Source organism: Oryctolagus cuniculus, chromosome 17 (assembly GCF_964237555.1).
Source record: "Oryctolagus cuniculus chromosome 17, mOryCun1.1, whole genome shotgun sequence".
In the NCBI taxonomy this organism is placed as follows: domain Eukaryota; kingdom Metazoa; phylum Chordata; class Mammalia; order Lagomorpha; family Leporidae; genus Oryctolagus; species Oryctolagus cuniculus.
In genome coordinates this window covers 17,667,698-17,688,408 of record NC_091448.1, presented here as the reverse complement: position 1 = coordinate 17,688,408, position 20,711 = coordinate 17,667,698, and the positions used below count along the sequence as shown (strand labels likewise).

Genomic DNA, 20,711 nt, shown 5'->3' with positions numbered 1-20,711 from the left:
TAGCCCTGGACAGCCTGCTCTCCTCCTTCAGGCCTCAACCTTTCAAACAAGGATTCCATAATATTCGGTAATATTATCTCACTTATCTGGAGGCCTGTTTGCAAAACAAATTAAAAGAAAAAGATTTATTCAAGGCAGAGTTACAGAGAGACAAAGAGAGAGATCGATCGATCTTCCATCTACTGGTTCACTTGCTGAATGGCCACAACAGCCAGATCTGGGCCAGGCTGAAACCAGGAGCCAGGAACTCCATCCAAGTTTGTTATACAGGGAGCAGAGGCCCAAGCATTGGGGTCACCTTCCATTGCCTTCCCAGGAGCAGCAGCAGGAAGCTGATGGGAAGCAGAACTGCTCTGGGCATGGCAATCAGCGGTTTAACCTGACCCAGCGTGCCTGGCGCAAGCGATGGACCTGGCGGCCCCTCTGTCTGGAATGCTGTCCGCTCACAGTCAAGGACTTGCTGGAATATCAGCTTTTCCACAGCCTACCCATGCATGGTTGATGCCTCAGTGGAACCATGTCCACTTACGTCTGCTTTCACTGATGCATCCAGGACTAGCACAATGCCTTGTTCGAGTACAAAGTAGGTACACACGTGCTGGATGAAAGGGAGGATCCCAGGACAGGTTTCAAGGGCAGCAGCCGACTCCCTCATTGTTACATCCTCCCTTCTGGCCCTAGAAAAGTACACAGGACCCCAAGTGTTCAACAGGAAAATCAGTGCCTGCTAGCAGAGAGTCTGCACCGTGAGCTCCACGTGCTGAATGCCGTGACGACAGTGACCAGTCTTAAATACAGTAACCCAGAACGAAGCATGGCATGTATGCTTCATCCACGACACAAGGAGATACAAGCGCTGTCATTTTTCCTTCTTTTAATCAATTAATCAGCTATTAGCTGGGTAATACAGACTTCTCTAGAAGAGGACAAATAAGATTCATTAGATGCCGTTGATTTAAGCTATAAACAAGTATCATTAAAGGTCTCACACAACTCTAGGTTTCCCCACACTGACTACCACTAAAAACAACCAGCAGCCGCGGGGGTGGGGCGGGAGTGGAGCAGGGCCTCTCCTCATGCTCCAGATGCATTTCTGATTTCTCTTGCTCCAACATCTGCAACTTCTTCTACTTTTTTTTTTTTTTTTGGCATTTAAATGTCTAAGTTGAATACCAAAGGAAGGATGTTTCAAATAAATCATGCTACAACTAGGCAGACAACTACACTTAAACTCTCCATTATACTTTTACCCTGAAGCAAATTCTTAGTCTACTTCTTCGTAACTACTCTGGTGAGGCTGCCAACAGGGCAGAGGACAACAAGGAGGGCAAGTCATGATGCAGACTGGATACGAAAGAGAAACTTAACCCCAAATCATTCGAAATAAGCATCATAGATAAAAGCAGGCTACTTTAAATATTTAAGAATATTTTGTACTAATTTATGAAAAAAGACACTGAATCATCAGATTTTACATGTGAAACCACTTTTTAAAATATTTATTTATTTGAAAGGCAGAGATACAGAGAGAGAAACAGAGACAGAATGAGAGAAAGAGAATCTTCCATCCACTGGTTCACTCCCCAAATGGCCACAACAGCTGGAGCTGGGCAGGGGCCCAAGTGCTTTCCCAGGAGCATCAGCAGGGAGCTACACTGGAAGCGGAGCAGCAGGACTGGAACCAGTGCCCATAGTGATGCTGGCAGTGCAGGCGGAGGCTTAACCTTCTATACCACAGCTAGAGATGACCTGATCTCTCTCATCCTATAGATGAGACACTGGCAGCAAAGGTGCAGTGAGCTGTGTGAGCCCTCACGTCCAGAGAGGGAGCTGGAACTGGGGTTTAGTGCTCACAGATATGTTCACTGTGTTTTAGCTGCTCATTGTTTTTATCTCTGTAATTTTAAACTCAGGTTAGCAATGGCTGATCTTTTAATTGTGAATTAGGGAGAGATATCACTTAGAAAAATGACTTCTGGGTTCTTAAGAGAAAAGATTATATAAATTAAGAAAATAAAGTTGGGATCAGCTCAAGTCCCAGCTGCTCCACTTTGGATCCAGCTCCCCGCTAACACCCCTGGGAAAGCAGCAGAGGATGGCTCAAGTCCTTGGGCCCCTGCGCTCACATGGGAGACCTGGAAGAAACTCCTGGCTCCTGGCTTTGGCCTGGCTCAGCCCTGGCTGCTGTGACCATTTGGGGAGTGAACCAGCAGACAGAAGATCTCTCTCTTTCTCTCTGTAACTCTGCCTTTCAAATAAATAAATAAAAGCCTGAAAAACAAAAACCAAAACAAACAAACAAACAAAAACAAAAACAAAGTTGTACTGATCAAGCTGCAGCATTTTTTAATGTCAAAATGAAGTTTGGTGTAGAAGGCGTGAGAAACAGTTACTATAATGAAGTTTGGTGTAGAGCTCTCTCCTGAGAAAGTTACTATTACAACCGTTCCCAGAGTCCTGCCAGGTGGCAAGCACCTCTTCTGTTCCCAGCCATACTTCAACATGCGCCTGTTCTCCACACTCCACCTCACTTAACCCCACACAGCCCACTGGCCTCCTTTAGGCCTCACCCATGTGTCCAGTAATATTCTCTCAAGTATTTGGAGACCAGTTTGAGAAACAATTTCTACAATCCAGAACACAGCCAAGAACCAAGAAGTAAGCACAAATCCTATAATTTCCAAGATTTGAAAAAAAAAAAAAAGTAATGTGAAGTTTAAGAAGCTGCTCCTAGGGGCAGGGTTGACCTAACTCTCAGGCAGAGGGCCAAGGCCCAATAAACTTCAGGAAGCTCATGAAAATATTCTGATTTCTCTTAGAAGAAAAAAAGAAAACTCTGGGTTGAAGAAAATGTTTTAATATATTGAAGCTATGACATATATTATAGATGTTTTTATATATTCATCTTTACACCAAGAGTCAGAAAATGCAATTTTAAATATGTTCTCACGGAGGAAGGAACTCACAAAAGTCCTCAGGTGGCTTTTGCACACAAGCTACACAGAATAAGCCCCTGGGAAATCTCCAGAGATCTGTGTCATTTCAGGGCAGAAACCATGACACAGCACTCTGCTGCACCAGGAGTCAGGAGAAAGGGGGGACTTTGGTCTTAAGTAACACGTGGCTACAAAGGAAAGTAGGCGGCCTAGGTCCCAGAGGCTGAGGACAAGTTGGCCAGGGTGTCCTCAGAGGTCTCACAATGGTCACAAGCTCCAGCCCCCACTCTGCTCCTTACCTGCCCAAGCCCTGAAATTCCAGTGTTAACCTCATTCTTCTTTTTACAACAGGACCCTTCTCCCCCTACCCCACCCTCCCGCCCCAGACCAGAGTATTTGTTTTAGGATTTAGGAAGTCTCTTAACTTCAGTGAATGAGAGATGGGGAGGAAGGTATCCCTGTTTCTTTCCTGTTGTGCAAACAAGGGAAGTTGAGCCTGGGAAGCCCAAATTGGAATTCTAAACACACTTTCTCTGGAAATTTGCTACACACTGCAGTTAAATTCTTAAGTTTTCCCATCTAACAAGCTAAATAGGTGCCAGGGACTAGCTAAAGGCACCTCTTTTCTTCTTTTAATATCTTATGTCTGTAGAGTCCACAGGTTTACAAAGATCTTCACTACATATTATCAGACTCTCAATGGGATATGTTAAGACAAGAGGAATTAACTCCATTTTATAGATGAGGAAATAAATGTAAAGCAATTAAAGGGACTAGTTCACAGTTATAAAGCCTGAAGATATCTGAGCTAAGACTCAAACTCGGGTTTTCTGCCCCAGGCTCCACAGAGACTCATCACTAGACCCTCAGCACCACCGAATACTATATTTTAATCAACAACTTTCCAAAGCTGATGTTGTATCACAGTCATATATTTAAGGCAATGGTGCTGAAAGATGGCATTCTGGCCGTGAGAAAATATTTTTTGTCTCAATACTATTAACATTTTTCTAATGATTAAAATTTAATATTTACTTGAGCTATCTGAAAATGATACCCATGTCTTACAGTTCACTTTGGTATTTATACCTCTGACAGATGTGCTCTACCAACACCAAACGAACAAATAAGATCAAACCTTCTTTGGATGACCTGGTTTTGCTCAGCAGAAATTTGTATCAATGTTTTTTAAAGGATTTGTCACTTTCTTTCACTGTTTCTGATGTACTTAAAATCAATCTACATATATATTATGTAAACACACATATTTAAGTTCTGTATACAGAATTTTCCAAGGAAATCTGCTAAATTAAGCAAAGGACACTAAACAGAATCTCATAAAATGCAAAAGCTATCTAATGTCATGGACTTAATAAATGGGGAAACTAGGCCACTAAATTGTCCATCACAATTGATTTTTTTTTTTTTTTGTAAAAAATGAAATCTAGGGACCACTGCTATGGCCTAGTGGGTTAAGCTGCCATTGGCAGTGCCAGCATATATGGGTGCCAAATTGAGTCCTGGCTGCTCTACTTCCAATCCAGCTCCCTGCTAATGAGCCTGAGAAAGCAGCAGAGAATGGCCCAAGTACTTGGGCACCTGCACCCATGTAGGAACCCAGAAGAAGCTCCTGGCTCCTGGCTTTGGATTGGCCCAGCTCCAGCTGTTGAGGCCATTTGGGGAGTGAACCAGTGGATGGAAGCAGTCTTGGTTTCCCTCTCTCTTTCTCTTTCTGTAAGTCTGCCTTTCAAATAAATAAAAATAAATCTTAAAAAAAAATGAAGTCCAATGCAAAAGTCATCACATCAGTGATTACAATTAATGTGTCTGGCACAATGACTACAGCTCTTTTCTAGAGTGATTATGTATCTTATTGAGTCACATTGGAGTCATTAGCCAGAGTTAATTGTGAACAGATAGAAGGAGAGATACTCATGCTTAGGCCTGTCCCATTTGGAGGCTGTTCCATTATCTGCTTATTTCACCAAAGCAACCCAAAGCCTGAAGAGTTGCCTCATATTACGAGCCTCCCTAACAACATATCTGAAGTCAGACTGTGCTAAGACATCATGTAAGGGTTACATAAAATGCAATCTTGTCATGAGACTGATGATGCTAAATGAACACGCCTGCCCGAGTCCCCACCTGAATATCTGGACAGTGGGTCACACTACATTATGCTCTCCCAGCTCGAAACCTAATTTTTTAAGAAAAGATTTATCTACTTGAAAGAATTACACAGCAAGGAAGAGACAGAGAGAAGGAGGAAGGAAGAGAGATCTTCCATCTGCTGGTTCACTTCTAAAACGGCTTCAACGTCTGGGGCTGGGCCAGACCAAAGCCAGGAGTCAGGAGCTTCTTCAGGGTCTCCCAAGTGGGTGCAGGGGCCCAAGCACTTGGACCATCTTCTGCTGCTTTCTCAGGCATATTATCAGGCAGCTGGTTCTGAAGTGGAGCAACCGGGTCTTGAACAGGCACCCATACAGGACACCTGGCGTCCATGCCACAGTGCCAGCACCGCTAGTTTCTTTTTATTATTAGGTAATATTCTTAGGTGCCAAAGTAGTGAGATTATTTTTTCCAACTCTATAACTCAGTTAAAATTCTAGCAACTGTTAGGTTTCAATCATATTTCAGCAATACTGTTATGAATTTGGAGTGATATTCTTCTTTTGTAAGTTTGCAGTTTCTTGGAGCTGGTGTTGTGGTACTGTGACACTGGCATCTCATATAGGTTCAAATCCTGGCTGCTCTACTGCCAATCCTCCCTGGTAATGGCCCCAGAAAAGCAGCGGATAGCCAAAGTACTTTGACCTCTGCTACCCATGTCGGAGACCCGGATGAAGCTCCTGGCTCCTGGCTGCGGCCTGGCTCAGCCTTGTCCATTGCAGTCATCTTGGGAGTGAACCAGCAGATGGAAGCTCCCTCCCTCCTCTCTCTTTCAAATAAAGAAATAAATATTAACAAAAAAAAAAGGTTGCAGTTTCTAAAGAGTCTCCCATTGGCATGCTGTAAACATACATGGACTAAGACACCGACTCCCGTCAGCTGCTGGGTGGCTGGGCCCTGGTGGGCTGTGCGTGGCCTCGTGTACTTACTCAAGGCTATATCATCAGATATTATGATTTTCTATGTCATAAAAAGGATAGGAGGTTCCTCATAAACCACAAGGCCTTTCTGTTACACGAAGGTGCAGTCTTCCAAAGCGAGCCATAGACGTGTCATGGAAAGCCAGGGCTGAACGTCAGGTCAATGGGCTTAACTGGTGACGCTCACACTCGGCGAGGAAACTGGCAAGTCACGTCGTTTTACAGCCCGAGGAGTTCCTTTTCAGACATTTTATTTTGTCTCCCACAAAGGCAGAAAACAGAAGGCGGCAGAAGAGCCCGGTGTGGCAGGCTGCAGCTTCACCTGGCCTCCCCACTTCGCCACTGCTTCTCCCTCAACACTGAGACTGCGGCTTTCACCCTCCTGATGGTGAAAAGCACATCCCCCTCAACTTCCATAAATCTGCAAAACTTGAAAAGAGCCCCAATGTCATCAAGTAAAAGAGACGGCTTTAGGAATCTCACTGGAAGGAGGGGTGTCTTCAAGCCTCTCGCCGCTAAGCCGGACATCTCCTAACACTGGACAAATTGTACGTCCAGCTCGGGGAGGGTGAACTGCAGTGGTCTTTTACCCTCCAAGCCAATTGTTAGCTTTTCACAGGAATCAGCAGGGAAGCACATGTGAAGCCTCCGTGTGCCGGAGAGCACCCCACGCCTTGTGTGACTCTGCATGTAGATGAAGCCGGCCGGAGCTTTCTGAGCTGCTGCTGCTGAGTTCTCAGAGCAGCCCTTTTCTCCGGCCTGGCTCCCTGCTGGGACAGCGCTTTTCAATCTTTCTATCCCCCCTCCATCTCTTCTCCTGCACAACACAGGGAAACTTGATTGAAATAAAGACCTAGGGAACATGTTTTATTTTCTCCTGTTCAATCCATTTTAGAAAAGCTTTTAATTGGTTTTAAAAAGATGCTAAACAAAATGTGATGATGTTTTTCAGTCTTCGTGAACTACAGATACCACTTTTTATACTTTCAAAAGGCTAATAAATCAATCATGAAATTAACTCTCCAGCTAAATTTAAAGCAAATCCACTGAAAATTGCATTCATTAAAAATCTATGCATTTAGTTAGAAAAATTTAAAATTCAAAGAAATTATCCTAGTAACTGAAATCTGACTTGAATTTTTAGTTCTACACTGAAAATTCAAGACCAAGACAATAACAAAGGAAAAAAAGGAGGGCTTGTGAACCAGTTTTAATAAAGCCAATTTACAAGAAGGGAGTGGGGGAGGGGTGGGAGTAGCAGAGAGAATATCTTGATACCTAACAACATAGTGGCCCTGAAGGGATTCTTTTATTTCAGCATGTGCACACATGCACACACAGTTTTGCTGTGTGAAAGCCGGAATCACCAAAAATGCAAAATGAAGGATCTTGTGACTGACCGCCGTACTGTATACCTGCACAGTTGCTTTTAAGGAAAACTACCCACAACTTCTGTGTTTTCTTGTCAGTGAGAGTAGTTTTGTACCATGCTACACATCTTTGTAACCTTCAGTTCCATGTGCCCGGTGAACATCTGAGAATCCTACGGGATGACTGGTAAAGTGAGAGCTTCTACTTTAGAATGACGGATATTCTTGATATTGATCAGCCTGAAATTTTCCCCCTAATTTCTTGAGAATATAAACTAACTTTAAAAAGCAGGGTGCTGGCTGGTGCCGCGGCTCAATAGGCTATTCCTCCACCTAGTGGCACCGGCACACCAGGTTCTAGTCCCGGTTGGGGAGCCGGATTCTGTCCCGGTTGCCCCTCTTCCAGGCCAGCTCTCTGCTGTGGCCAGAGAGTGCAGTGGAGGATGGCCCAAGTCCTTGGGCCCTGCACCCCATGGGAGACCAGGAGAAGCACCTGGCTCCTGCCTTCGGATCAGCACGGTGCGCTGGCTGCAGCGCGCCAGCCATGGCGGCCATTGGAGGGTGAACCAACGGCAAAAGGAAGACCTTTCTCTCTGTCTCTCTTTCACTGTCCACTCTGCCTGTCAAACAAACAAACAAACAAAAAACAAAAAAATGGGTGCTACAGACAAAGCATTTATTTTATTTAGTTAAGTATATGCCAACCATAGTTGTTACATTCCTAACTTCTCCAGCCAGGGATCCCCTACTATAACAGGTCATCTAGCAGTCCAGGTCACAGCTACCAAATTCTGATTGACAGGCTGGTTTGTCCTTATTTTATTTATTTATTTTTTTGACAGGCAGAGTTAGACAGTGAGAGAGAGAGAGAGAGAGAAAGGTCTTCCTTTTCTGTTGGTTCACCCCTCAAATGGCTGCCATGGCCAGCACGCTGCACCAATCCGAAGCCAGGAGCCAGGTGCTTCCTCCTGGTCTTCCATGCAGGTGCAGGGCCCAAGGACCTGGGCCATCCTCCACTGCACTCCTGGGCCACAGCAGAGAGCTGGACTGGAAGAGGAGCAACCGGGACAGAATCCAGTGCCCCAACAGGGACTAGAACCCAGGGTGCCGGCGCTACAGGCGGAAGATTAGCCAAGTGAGTCGCGGCCGGCCTGGTTTGTCCTTAAAAAAGAATCTTCATCATTTCCAATCACTACAGTCACCAGGTCATTTACTTCTTACATATTTCCAAATCCTTTCTCTTTGGTCCTTACAGAAATTCATTCCACGTAGCTTATTACTGATCCAATTCCTGTTTCTTTTTTTTTTTTATTTTTTTTTATTTTTTATTTTTATTTTTTATATATTTTTTTTTCTATGGCTTCCCCCCCATACCGTCCCTCCCACCCACAACCCTCCCCTTTCCCACTCCCTCTCCCCTTCCATTCACATCAAGATTCATTTTCGATTATCTTAATATACAGAAGATCAGCTTAGTATACATTAAGTAAGGATTTCAACAGTTTGCTCCCACACAGAAACATAAAGTGAAAAATAATAGATGATTTTTTTTAATGATGATGAAATCAGATCAGACCTATTGTCATGTTTAATCCCAGTGAGAGTCAAGTTGGGAGCTGATAGTTTCTTTTCTTTTCTTTTCTTTTCTTTTTTTTTTTTTTTTTTTAACAGAGGATCAGTTTAGTATGCATTAAGTAAAGATTTCAACAGTTTGCACCCCCATAGAAACACAAAGTGAAATATATTATTTGAGTACTCGTTATAGCATTAAATCTCAATGCACAGCACATTAAGGACAGAGATCCTACATGAGGAGTAAGTGCACAGTGACTCCTGTTGTTGACTTTACCAATTGACACTCCTGTCTATGGCATCAGTAATCTCCCTATGCTCCAGTCATGAGTTTCCAAGGCTATGGAAGCCCCTTGAGTTCTCCGAGTCTAGTACCTGCTAACACTAACCGATAGAATAAATAAAGGGGAGAGTGATCCAACATGGGAAGTGAGATACTCAGCAGACTCATAGAATGGCAGATGCCCTAAATAGCACTCTGGCCTCAGAATCAGCCCTAAAGGCATTCAGATCTGGCTGAAAAGCCCATATTTCAGGCATGGAAAGCCAAGACACTCTGGCAAAAGATCTCTGTGAGTGAGATCTCAGTGGAAAGAACAGGTCTTCAAAGAAGGAGGTACCTTTCTCTGAAGGGAGGAGAGAACCTCCACTTTGACTATGACCTTGTCTAAACAATTCCTGTTTCTAAGATTCCTCCCAAGCTGGGCCATGTGCCTTGCATGCTCACTCCTTACTTCTAACCCTCCACAGAATTCTGCATCATTAAGTAGCTTCTGAAAGTGCTCTCTTTTTAAAGTAACCACTTCATTGAGATACGATTCACCCAGCACATGGTTCACCCTTTAAGGTGAACAATTCAATGGCTTTTAGTATATTCACAGATGTGTGCAACCAAAAGCATACTCAATTTTAGGACATTTTAATCACCCTAAAAAACCCCACACCTATTAGCAGTTTCCTGCTATTCTCCCCATCCCAGCTACAGGCAACCACTAATCTACTTTCTGTCTAGATAGATTTGCCAATTCTGGAAATTTTGTATGAATGGAATGACATAATGTGTGTGTGTGTGTGTGTGACAGAGTGAGAGAGAGAGAGAGAGGGAGAGAAAGAAAAAGAGAGAGAGAAAGAGAGAGACTGGCTGCTTCTGCTATGTGTGTTTTCAAGGTTCATCCATGCTGGTGCACACTCGGCCTTCAGATTTGAGGCTTTTCATGTTCAGATTCAACCAACTGTAGATTGAAAATATTTGTAAAGAAAATTTTCTCTGTACTGAACATGTACAGACTTTTTTTCTTGCAATTACTCCCAAACAACATAACTATTTATAGCACTTACAGTGTATTAGGTATTACAAATAATCCAGAGATGATTTCAAGTATACAGAAGGATGTGAACAGATTATATGCGACTACTATGTCATTTTATATACATAAAATGGATTGGACTTCAGTATCTTCAAGGGTCCTAGAACCAATCCTTCATGGACACCAAGAGATAACTGTACTGCATTTAAAAAAATCACCAAGGGAGCTGGTATTGAGACTTAGCAGGTAAAGTCACTGTCTGTGAGGCTGGCATCCCATATGGGCACCAGTTCATGTCCCAGCTGCTCCAACTCCCTGAAGCAGCAGAAGATGGCCCAAGTGTTTGGACCCCTGCCACCCATGTGGAGAACCAGATGAAGCTCCTGGCTCCAGCCTGGCTCAGCCCTGGTCTTTGTGGCCATCTGGAGAATGAATCAGTGGATGGAAGATCTCTCTGTCTCCCTCTCTCTGTAACTCTTTCAAAATAAATAAATAAATCTTTAAAAAATTGCCAAATAAATTTGAGTATGGATATACTGGATTTTATTCTATTTGATGAACATATGAATTGTTCCTACTTTACAGTTATTATAAATAACACTGCTATAATTATTAATGTACAAGTGTTTGCATGGACATATAGTTTCCTTTCTTTTGGGCATATATTAGGAGTGGAGTTGCTAGGCCATGCAATAATTCTATATTTAAAGAACTGCTGGGGGTGGGCATCCGGCATAGTAGTTAAGATACTGCTTGTGTCCCATACTAGAGTAACTGGGTTCAATGTCCAGCTTTGGCTTCTGATTCCAGCTTCCTGCTAATGCAGACCCTGTGAGGCAGCATTGATGGCTCAACTTAACTGGGTTCCTGCCACCCAGATGGGAGACCTGGATTGAGTTTCTGGCTCCTGGCTTCAACCTCAGCCCTTGTAGGCATTTGGACAGTTAACCAGCAGATTGGGAGTGCTTTGTCTCTCTGCCTCTCAAATAAACAAACAGGCACTGCTAGATTGTTTACAAAGGCTTCACAATTTTTACAACCTCAGCCAGCAGTGTATATTTTCTTTAAATTTTTTTATAAAGATTTTTTAAAAAAATTTTTTTATTATTTTTTTTTATTTATTTATTTATTTATTTATTTATTTTGACAGGCAGAGTGGACAGTGAGAGAGAGAGACAGAGAGAAAGGTCTTCCTTTTGCCGTTGGTTCACCCTCCAATGGCTGCCGTGGCCGGCGCGCTGCGGCCAGCGCACCGCGCTGATCCAGTGGCAGGAGCCAGGAGCCAGGTGCTTTTCCTGGTCTCCCATGGGGTGCAGGGCCCAAGCACCTGGGCCATCCTCCACTGCACTCCCTGGCCACAGCAGAGAGCTGGCCTGGAAGAGGAGCAACTGGGACTAGAACCCATGTGGGATGCCAGCGCCACATGCAGAGGATTAACCAAGTGAGACACAGCGCCAGCCCCCAGCAGTGTATATTGGTTCTAACTTCTCCATAGTCTCACCAACACTTCTCATTATCTGACATGTTGAAAACAGTCATCCCTAGGAGGTGTGAAATGGTACCTCGCTATATTAGTTTGGATTTGTATTTCCCTGATTACTAAATAATACTGCGGCCGGTGCCGCAGCTCAATAGGCTAATCCTCCGCTTGCAGAGCTGGTACACCAGGTTCTAGTCCCGGTCAGGGCGCCAGTTCTGTCCCGGTTGCCCCTCTTCCAGGCCAGCTCTCTGCTGTGGCCCGGGAGTGCAGTGGAGGATGGCCCAAGTGCTTGGGCCTGCACCCGCATGGGAGACCAGGAGAAGCACCTGGCTCCTGCCTTCGGATCAGTGCGGTATGCCAGCTGCAGCGGCTATTGGAGGGTGAATCAACGGTAAAAGGAAGACCTTTCTCTCTGTCTCTCTCTCACTGTCCACTCTGTCAAAAAAAATGATAATAATACTGAATATATTTTTATGTACTTCTTGGTCATTGGAACATTATTTTTGGATGTTTCACTCTAATTATACCCTCTCTAAATATAAATTTAAGCAATACTCAAATACTTAAGCCCACTAAATAAATATATCTGCATTTGATAAGTTATATATATATATATATATATATATATATATATAAAATTTGTTGAACAAGTGGTTCATGGAAGTATGTATTATATGGATAAACCTCCATGCCAGATGTTAAGAGATTTAAAAGCATAAAATAATGTTCCTTCCATTAAGAGTCTTTTACAGGAGAGAATGTTCCAATCTCTTTAGAATGACAATAGCTTTAAGTAACACTCTGACCTCAGAATCAGCCCTTAAGGCTTCCTGGTCTGGCTGAAAAGCCCACGAGAGTATTTCAGGTGTGGAAAGCCAAGACACTGTGGCAAAAAATGTTCATTCTCACTCCTCCTCTGTGAGTGAGACCCCAGCAGAAAGACGTGGCCATCAAAGAAGGAGGTAATTTTCTCTAAAGCGAGGAGAGAACTTCCACTTTGCTTATAGCCTTGTCTAAATACAGAGTCTGTGAACTCAAAAGGCTTCCATAGCTTACACAGCTCATGTCAAGAGCTTTGGTTGGTCACTGACATCATAATAAGAGTTTTAATTGTTAAATAACACAGGAGTCACTGTGCACTAACTCCCCATACAGGACCTCTGTCCTCAATGAGTTGTATTATGAGAGTTAACTATAAAACTAGTTCTCAGTTTTTGTGTGTGTGTGTGTGCATGTATGTGGAAAATGTTGAAATCTTTAGTTAGTACACAGTTGGTTTTCAGTGTACAGTTAACTGAAAATGATTCTTAATGGAGAATGGGACTGGGAAATGGAGAGAGAAGAGGGGGAGGGGTAGTAGGGTGGGTGGGAGGGTAGGTATGGTAGGAAGAATAACTATATTCCTAAAGTTGTACTTGTGAAATTTGTATTCTTTAAAAAATTAACTAATTAAAAAAGAGTCTTTTACAAAATAGAAACAGTTATTCTTAAATCTTTAATCAAAATATTATAGTCCATTTGTGACTACTTTGTTTATCTCTATTAGTATTTATATTTTGGATAATTCTCAGCCAGGGGTTGTTTCTCTGTTTATATCGAGCTGTCCTGGAAGAGGGGCAACCGGGACAGAATCTGGCACCCTGACCGGGACTAGAACCCGGTGTGCCGGCGCCGCAAGGCGGAGGATTAGCCTAGTGAGCCGAAGCGCCAGCCTATATCAATGTCAACATATACAGTATTAGGGTCTAGTATTGTGGCACCATGAGTTGAGCTGCTGTCTATGATACTGACAGCCCATATGAGAGCCAGCTTGAGTCCTGGCTGTTCCACACCCAATCCAGCTCCCGGCTAATGCTCCTGGGAAAGCAGCGGAAGATACCCCAGTGCTTGGGCCCCTACCACCCATATGGGAGACCTGGATGGAGTTCCAGGTTCCCAGCTTTAGCCTGGCCCAGCCCTAGCGGTTTCAGACATCTGGGAAGTTAACGAATGGAGGGTTTCTCTCTCTTTGTGGCTCTGTCACTCTTTCTCTCTTCCTAAGTAACTCTGTCTTCCAAATAAGTAAACAAATAAATCTTTAAAAAGATTTTTAAAAATGTGTATAATATTTAATAACTCAAAGGAAAGGACAAGATGCTTAAAGCCATACTGAAAAGTTATTATTTTTAAGTGACTTTAAAAAAAAAAGATTTGATTATTTTATTTGAAAAAGTTATACAGAGAGAAGGAGAGGCAGAGAGGGAGAGAGAGAGAGAGGGAGAGAGAGAGATATCTTCCATCCGCTGGTTCACTCCCCAGTTGGCTGCAACGGCCGGAGCTGCACCGATCCAAAGCCAGGAGCCAGGACCTTCCTCCAGGTCTTCCCACGTAGATGCAGAGGCCAAGAACTTGGGCCATCTTATATTGTTTTCCCAGGCCATAGCAAAGAGCTGGATTGGAAGAGGAGCAGCTGGGACAAGAATTGGTGCCCATTTTTTTTTTTAAGACTTTGTTTATTTGAGAGGTAGAGTTAAAGATAGAGGGAGGGAGAAACAAGAGAGTGAGGTCTTTCATCAGCTGGTTTACTCCCCAAATGGCTGTAACAGCTGGAACTGGGCCAATCTGAAGCCAGGACCCAGGAGCTTCTTCTGGGTCTCCCTTGTGGGTGCAGGAACCCAAGGACTTGGGCCTTCTTGTACTGCTTTCCCAGGCCAGAGCAGAGAGCTGGATCAGAAGAGGAGCAACGAGGACACGAACTGGTGCCCATATGTGGTGCCGGCACCGCAGGCGGAGGCTTAGTCCACCATGCCACAGCGCCAAACCCTTTTAAGCGACTTTTATCATGAATTATTTTTAGCTAAAGTTTTGAATATTGTAAAAAATAAATTTAAATACTTGTAAAAAAATCTAGTAATTTTAAATATGATTTCAAAAAATTAGGCTTTTAGGTGTGCATAATATATATTATATTTATAACAGATTATGTATATAATATATAGATACTGAGGAGATATTGCTTATGTTTATTTCAACAACTTTAGACACCTATGTATGTATTTGTAAAAATACTAAAGGAATCAGAGGAAAAAACTTTCTCTAACTTCAGCCTGAGTATAAGCTACAACTCCAATGACTGAAAATGACAGTTTTTGGAAAGATGATTTTAAAAAATCCTTCCATAGTGCAAATATGCAGCAAATTTTCAAGGTTGTTGTAGGTTATGTTTCTTTTCAATGAAAGTCCTTTACCCTTAAGTGTAAAATACACATAATTTTAACTGTTAAAATAAAAATTAGGGGGCCGGCACTATTTCATTACACAGAAATATCTATCATTTGTATCGACCCTCTACATATTTTTGCATTTAATCAATTGGAACAATGATTAAAGTCTTAGAAACTTCAAAAAAGGAACTGGAGGGGCTGGAGCTATGGTGTAGTGGGTAAAGCTGCTGCCTGCAGTGCTAGCATCCCATATGGGTGCTAGTTCTAGTTCCGGCTGCTCCTCTTCAGATCCAGCTCTCTGCTATGGCCTGGGGAAGCAGTGGAAGATGGCCAACGTGCTTGGGCCCCTGCACTCATGTGGGAAACCCAGAAGAAGCTCCTGGCTCCTGGCTTCAGATCGGCCAGCTCCAGCCATTGAGGCCATTTAGGGGAGTAAACCAGTGGATGGAAGACCTCTCTCTCTGTCTCTGCCTCTCTGTAACTCTGCTTTTAAAATAAATAAATAGAGCTAAAAAAAAAAAAAAAAAAGAAAAGAAAGAAAAAAGAAAAGAAAAAGCTTCTCAGAAGCAAAACCTTAAAAAATTAAAAATTAGATTCACAAGCTATTTTCCACACAAATTAGTTTATATTTCTAACTTCAAACATGAGAAATTAATATGTTTTTCAAGTTAGTGCTTAACCCCTTTGTATAAGCCTTTGATTGACATTTTTTTTGACAGGCAGAGTGGATAGTGAGAGAGACAGAGAGAAAGGTCTTCCTTTGCCGTTGGTTCACCCCCCAATGGCCGCCATGGCCGGTGCGCTGATCCGAAGCCAGGAGCCAGGTGCTTCCCCCGGTCTCCCATGCGCGTGCAAGGCCCAAACACCTGGGCCATCCTCCACTGCCTTCCCGGGCCACAGCAGAGAGCTGGACTGGAAGAGGAGCAACTGGGACAGAATCCGGTGCCCCGGCCAGGACTAGAACCCGGGGTGCCGGCGCCGCAGGCAGAGTATTAGCCTATTGAGCTGCAGCGCCGGCCTGATTGGCATTTCTTTGAGGTTATAGCTCATCGAATCATTCAAGAGAATTTGTGTCTGTGACATAGCCAAACATGCTCTGGCAACCACTACATAATTAGCATATTTAACAAACGTTCATAGATTGGTTTTAAATTTGCTAAACTATCAAAATCACCAGTTTCTAATAGCCCCATCCCTAAAACTGCAACCACATGAACCAAGATCCTGGCTATAAATTCATTCCTCGAAAGCACCACATGATGAAGAAGTAATATAAGATCAGCTATGAAAATTAATAAATGATTTGCCCATAGGAAATGTTTCCCCAAATATAAATTCTAGAAAATGATAAATGAAGCAAAAAGGAACAAGTAATCTATTCTATAATATTATAATCTCTCTTGAGAAGTGAAAGAGGGATGGTAGAGAATTCACAAAATAAAAAAATATAATACTATTTGAAACTGTGGATTTTGATATCTTCAGAAAAGTAATAGAGCAATTCTGTTAAGAGAATTGTTTACCTTAAGGCAGAAGCCAGACCAGATGACTTTTCAAAATTCCTTCAACAATAGAATTTTATGTTTATGACAAGTTGTTTATTTAGGAAGCATGTACTGTTTGCAATTTGCTGTAAAACTTTTATTATTATTTTTACCTGAGGAGGTGCCTTTTTCAGTAACACAAGGAGAGCCTGTAAGACCAGATTAGAAAACCGAGGGCCAATAGGGACATAATCTGGAAGAGAAACATGGCTGTGTTAGGGACTCTATGCATAGACCCCACACTCCCCACACATTCAGGCAACTATCTGTAGGGAAAAAACTCTAATATCCTGATGCTTAAAATATCACAGAAGAACCTTTAAATTATAAATGTCTTGAAAAATCTTCTAAATAACCCTTTTGAGTTCATGTAGACAACTTTGATTTTCAGAGTTTTTTTTTTTTTTTTTTTTTTTTTGGTATGGTGGGTGGTGAGGGATAGCAGATATATTTACCAAGCAGTTCTAAGATATCACTGCAAACCATGACAGGAATATGGTATGGCTAACAAAATACGTCACTTGAAAATGGACGGAGGGGAAGTCATAAGTGAACAATTACTTCAGCACACAGCATGAGCACTCTCGTCCCAGTCGTGGATCTACCTGCATGAGCACTCTCGTCCTGGTCTTGGATCTACCTGCAGCCATCAGCCCCCCGTGTCACTTGCTCAATGTCCAGGACACAGAGCACCTTCTGCTTTGCATTAATTTTTGCCAATACAGGTTATAGCAGACAGGCAGCTTCTTACTTCTAGGACCCTAGTAATTCATCTCATGCTTACTAAATAAATGAACAAACAAGTACAGATAATAACTATTCATACAAGGGAAAATATACGCAGAGGGCACACATTCCTGACACAGTAGTGTTGCTATGACCACACATCTCAATTGTGTTTAGATAAAGGAATTTACACAGAGCTATGAGTTTGTGCCTAAAAGCTTTTAAAGAAATAATCCTATAAACTAGGCTGAGATATATCAAATACAGCAGACCAAAAACCCAGGTCACTAGATAAAACTATCAGTTTAAGAATACCTCATAGATATGCCAGCTTTGCTTTATAACAAATATTCCCAAAACTTAAAAAATAAATAACAGAGGACCTAACACAAGTCTGAAAATCACAGGGAAACTCTAGTAGAAACAGCTGATGTGAAATCATTACTATACTATTATGGACAGCTTATGGAAGAAGGGATTAATCAAGCATTGAATAGTATTTTCAGACATTTATTAAATCGCTAGGTGGGTTTCTATTTCAATCGAGTTTATTATCCCATCTTGAGCCATTATTATGAATTTATGCAAAGCTGACTTAATTTTACAATGAAATGAAATCCAAGAGAAACAACAACTCCTGGCACTTCCTTGTGGTTTGCTCCTCGGGCACTGAGCTCAGAGACTCGGTGTATTCCTTTCCGTCTCCTGTAGGAGTGTACTTCCACACAGGAGATGTTTAACAAACAGTTTAAACATTACTATAGAGCACTTTTACCTTCCAGAATGTTTGCAACATCTGTCTTCACAATTACTCTGTGGCATAAGCAAGGAATGGATTACAGTCTCTGTTTTATAAGAACAGAAACTGAGGCACAGGAAGCTTACAACTTCTGCCTCAAGTGTTTTAGCAGATTTGTGGATTTCACTCTGATCCTAAACTCTTCTTTCATTAGTTTTGTCAAAATTCACAAGTGGTCCTCTGAGCTATAGCAATTATACGCATCAATGAAAATTACTAATCATATTCTATGAGCAGGGCACATTGTAGAAGACAGAAAATAATATGAGACACAGACCCTTTCAAGAAGCAGTTTATACTGGAGTCAGTCATAAAACAGATTAGTATGAATACTGTCACTGACATCAGATGTAAAAGATAATATTTCCTTGTAAGACAAAGGAGAGTATTTTGATTGCTCTACAGTTTATAAATACCTGTTTTTTCACTTATAATTTTTGAGACATTAGCTGCAATGTGGCAAAGAGGATACAATGATAGATGTTATGACTCACCTAGCAATCTCTCAATGTCATCCACAACCACACAACTGAGCTGGGATTTATACGCATCATCAAAGATCTGGAAGAAAGCAAAACCATTTATTATCTTACCACCCTCTGTAATTATGACAATTTTCAAGAATATCACATTTAGTAAATTCTTAGGCAATATCTAAACAAAGTATAGTAAAACATCAATACTTCAAACCACAAAAAATTATTTGGAGTTTAACAAGCTATAGGATTTTAGAACTGAAAAAGTAAGTCCTTGCAAGGAAACTGAGCATAAGCAATTAAATTACTTGCCCAGGAGGACACAATGTGGATCATGGCTGAGCACAGAGACGCAGGTGCCAGCTGTTCCTTTGTCACCTGACATATCCCATCACGTTCATCACACCGACCTTAAGAGCACAGCTTCAGTGTTGTGACCCAAGAAGGAGGTGTATAATAAAATGGAATGCCGATTTACTATCTATAAGAATTGTGGGGGGCCGGCATTGTGGTGTAACAGATAAAGCTGCCGCCTGCAGACATCCCATGTCGGTGCTAGTTCGAGTCCTGACTGCTCCACTTCCAATCCAGCTCCCTGCTAATGTGCCTGGGAAAGCAGCAGAGGATGGCCCAAGTGTTTGGGTCCCTGACCCATGTGAAAGATCCAGAAGAAGCTCCTGACTCCTGGCTTCAGTACAGCCCAGCTCTGGCTGTTGTGGCCATTTAGGGAGTGAACCAGCAGATGAAAGACCTCTCTCTCTGTCTCTTCCTCTTTTCTCTGTTAGTCTGCCTTTCAAATAAATAAATAAATGTTTTAAAAACAAACAAACCAAAAAAACCCAAAAAGCAAAACAAGAAAGGACTTGTGTCTCTGTTAAGCAGGAATAACGCTAAAAGACCAGAATCCCATCAACTCAAATCAGATCACAACAGTACAAGGATTCACAAAAGAACTAAAGTTGGGTATGAAGGATCAGATAGACATATGTACAAAACCAAACAAAAGATAAGAGTACATTGTCTTAAGATAGCCAAAGAAATGCAAATTAAAACAAGCAGCAAAGAAGTTATATCCTGGCAAGTATGCAGTCATTCCAAATGAGGCAGAATTAATTTACGTATAAATTGGATCTAAGTGTTCAAAGCTTGGAGACCAGCTTTTTTACAAATGATGGGAGTTTCTGTTCTAGAGACTACCAGTGAGGCTCAGAGGATCCCACTGGGGTCAGGAGGAAGAATTAATTTCTGCATCCCAGCCTGATCTGGTTGATAAGGCACAGAAAGACGGCAAAAACTGCCCCTCTCTTCTTGCTTGGGGGTGGCACAGTGTTCTTAGCGGGAACCTTTTAACCTTAGGAGTTCTGGACTTCGGTATGGAAATCAAGTAAATCACACTCACAATATTTATATTTTTCTTTTTTAAAAAAAGATTTATTTATTTATTTGAAAGGCAGAGTTATAGAGAGGCAGAGGCAGAGGCAGAGGCAGAGGCAGAGGCAGAGAGAGAGAGAGAGAGAGAGAGAGAGAGAGAGAGAGGTCTTCCATCCACTAGCTCACTACCCAAATGGCTGCAACAGCCAGAGCTGAGCTGATCTGAAGCCAGGAGCTTCTTCCTGGTCTCCCATGTGGGTGCAGGGACCCAAGGACCCGGGCCATCCTCCACTGCTTTCCCAGGCCATAACAGAGAGCTGGATTGGAAGAGGAGCAGCTGGGACTAGAACTGGCGATATGGAATGCCGGCGCCGCAGGTGGGGGATTAACCTATTATGCTACATCGCTGGTCACAAAAGTATTTATAATAATTAAGAAAAATTATCATAGTAGAGTCTCACTGTCACCATCTTAATTCAGTTCCTTGTTATATTTTTCTTGATACAAATACAACAATTTCTACCTCCAGATATTTAATCAGGTCAGTCCTTCTGGTAGAAATGCCTTCCACCCTCTTAACCACTCAATCACTCTCCCACATCCTCTCAAAATCCCATCTCTCCTTTCATCCTCAGCTATCTGTCTCTCCTCTGGATTGTGAGGTAGATAAAAACTTCACCCTGTTAGTGTTACACCTCTTGTAACCAGCACAGAATAGTAGTCAGCAATGATGTGTACTCAATAGATTCAATGGTTGAAACAAGACAAATTCTCATTCCTCTTGCCTTAGGTCTCTCTCCTCCTTTGGTACAGCATGGAGTACATCGCGTACACATTA

At 42.3% G+C, this 20,711-nt stretch overlaps 1 protein-coding gene across 5 annotated transcripts in view; it reads right to left on the bottom strand.

Annotated features, from left to right (window-relative positions):
• NSF (N-ethylmaleimide sensitive factor, vesicle fusing ATPase) overlaps positions 1-20,711 on the bottom strand; it is a 179,903-nt gene that overhangs the window by 13,629 nt on the left and 145,563 nt on the right. For all 5 annotated transcript variants that reach the window (XM_008271641.4, XM_002719197.5, XM_070060567.1 and 2 more), the window contains exons 16-17: positions 18,521-18,587; positions 16,615-16,694 (exon numbers count right to left, since the gene is read on the bottom strand). In XM_008271641.4, coding sequence (XP_008269863.3) covers positions 16,615-16,694; positions 18,521-18,587 — 147 coding nt within the window. The remainder of the gene's footprint in view (positions 1-16,614; positions 16,695-18,520; positions 18,588-20,711) is intronic.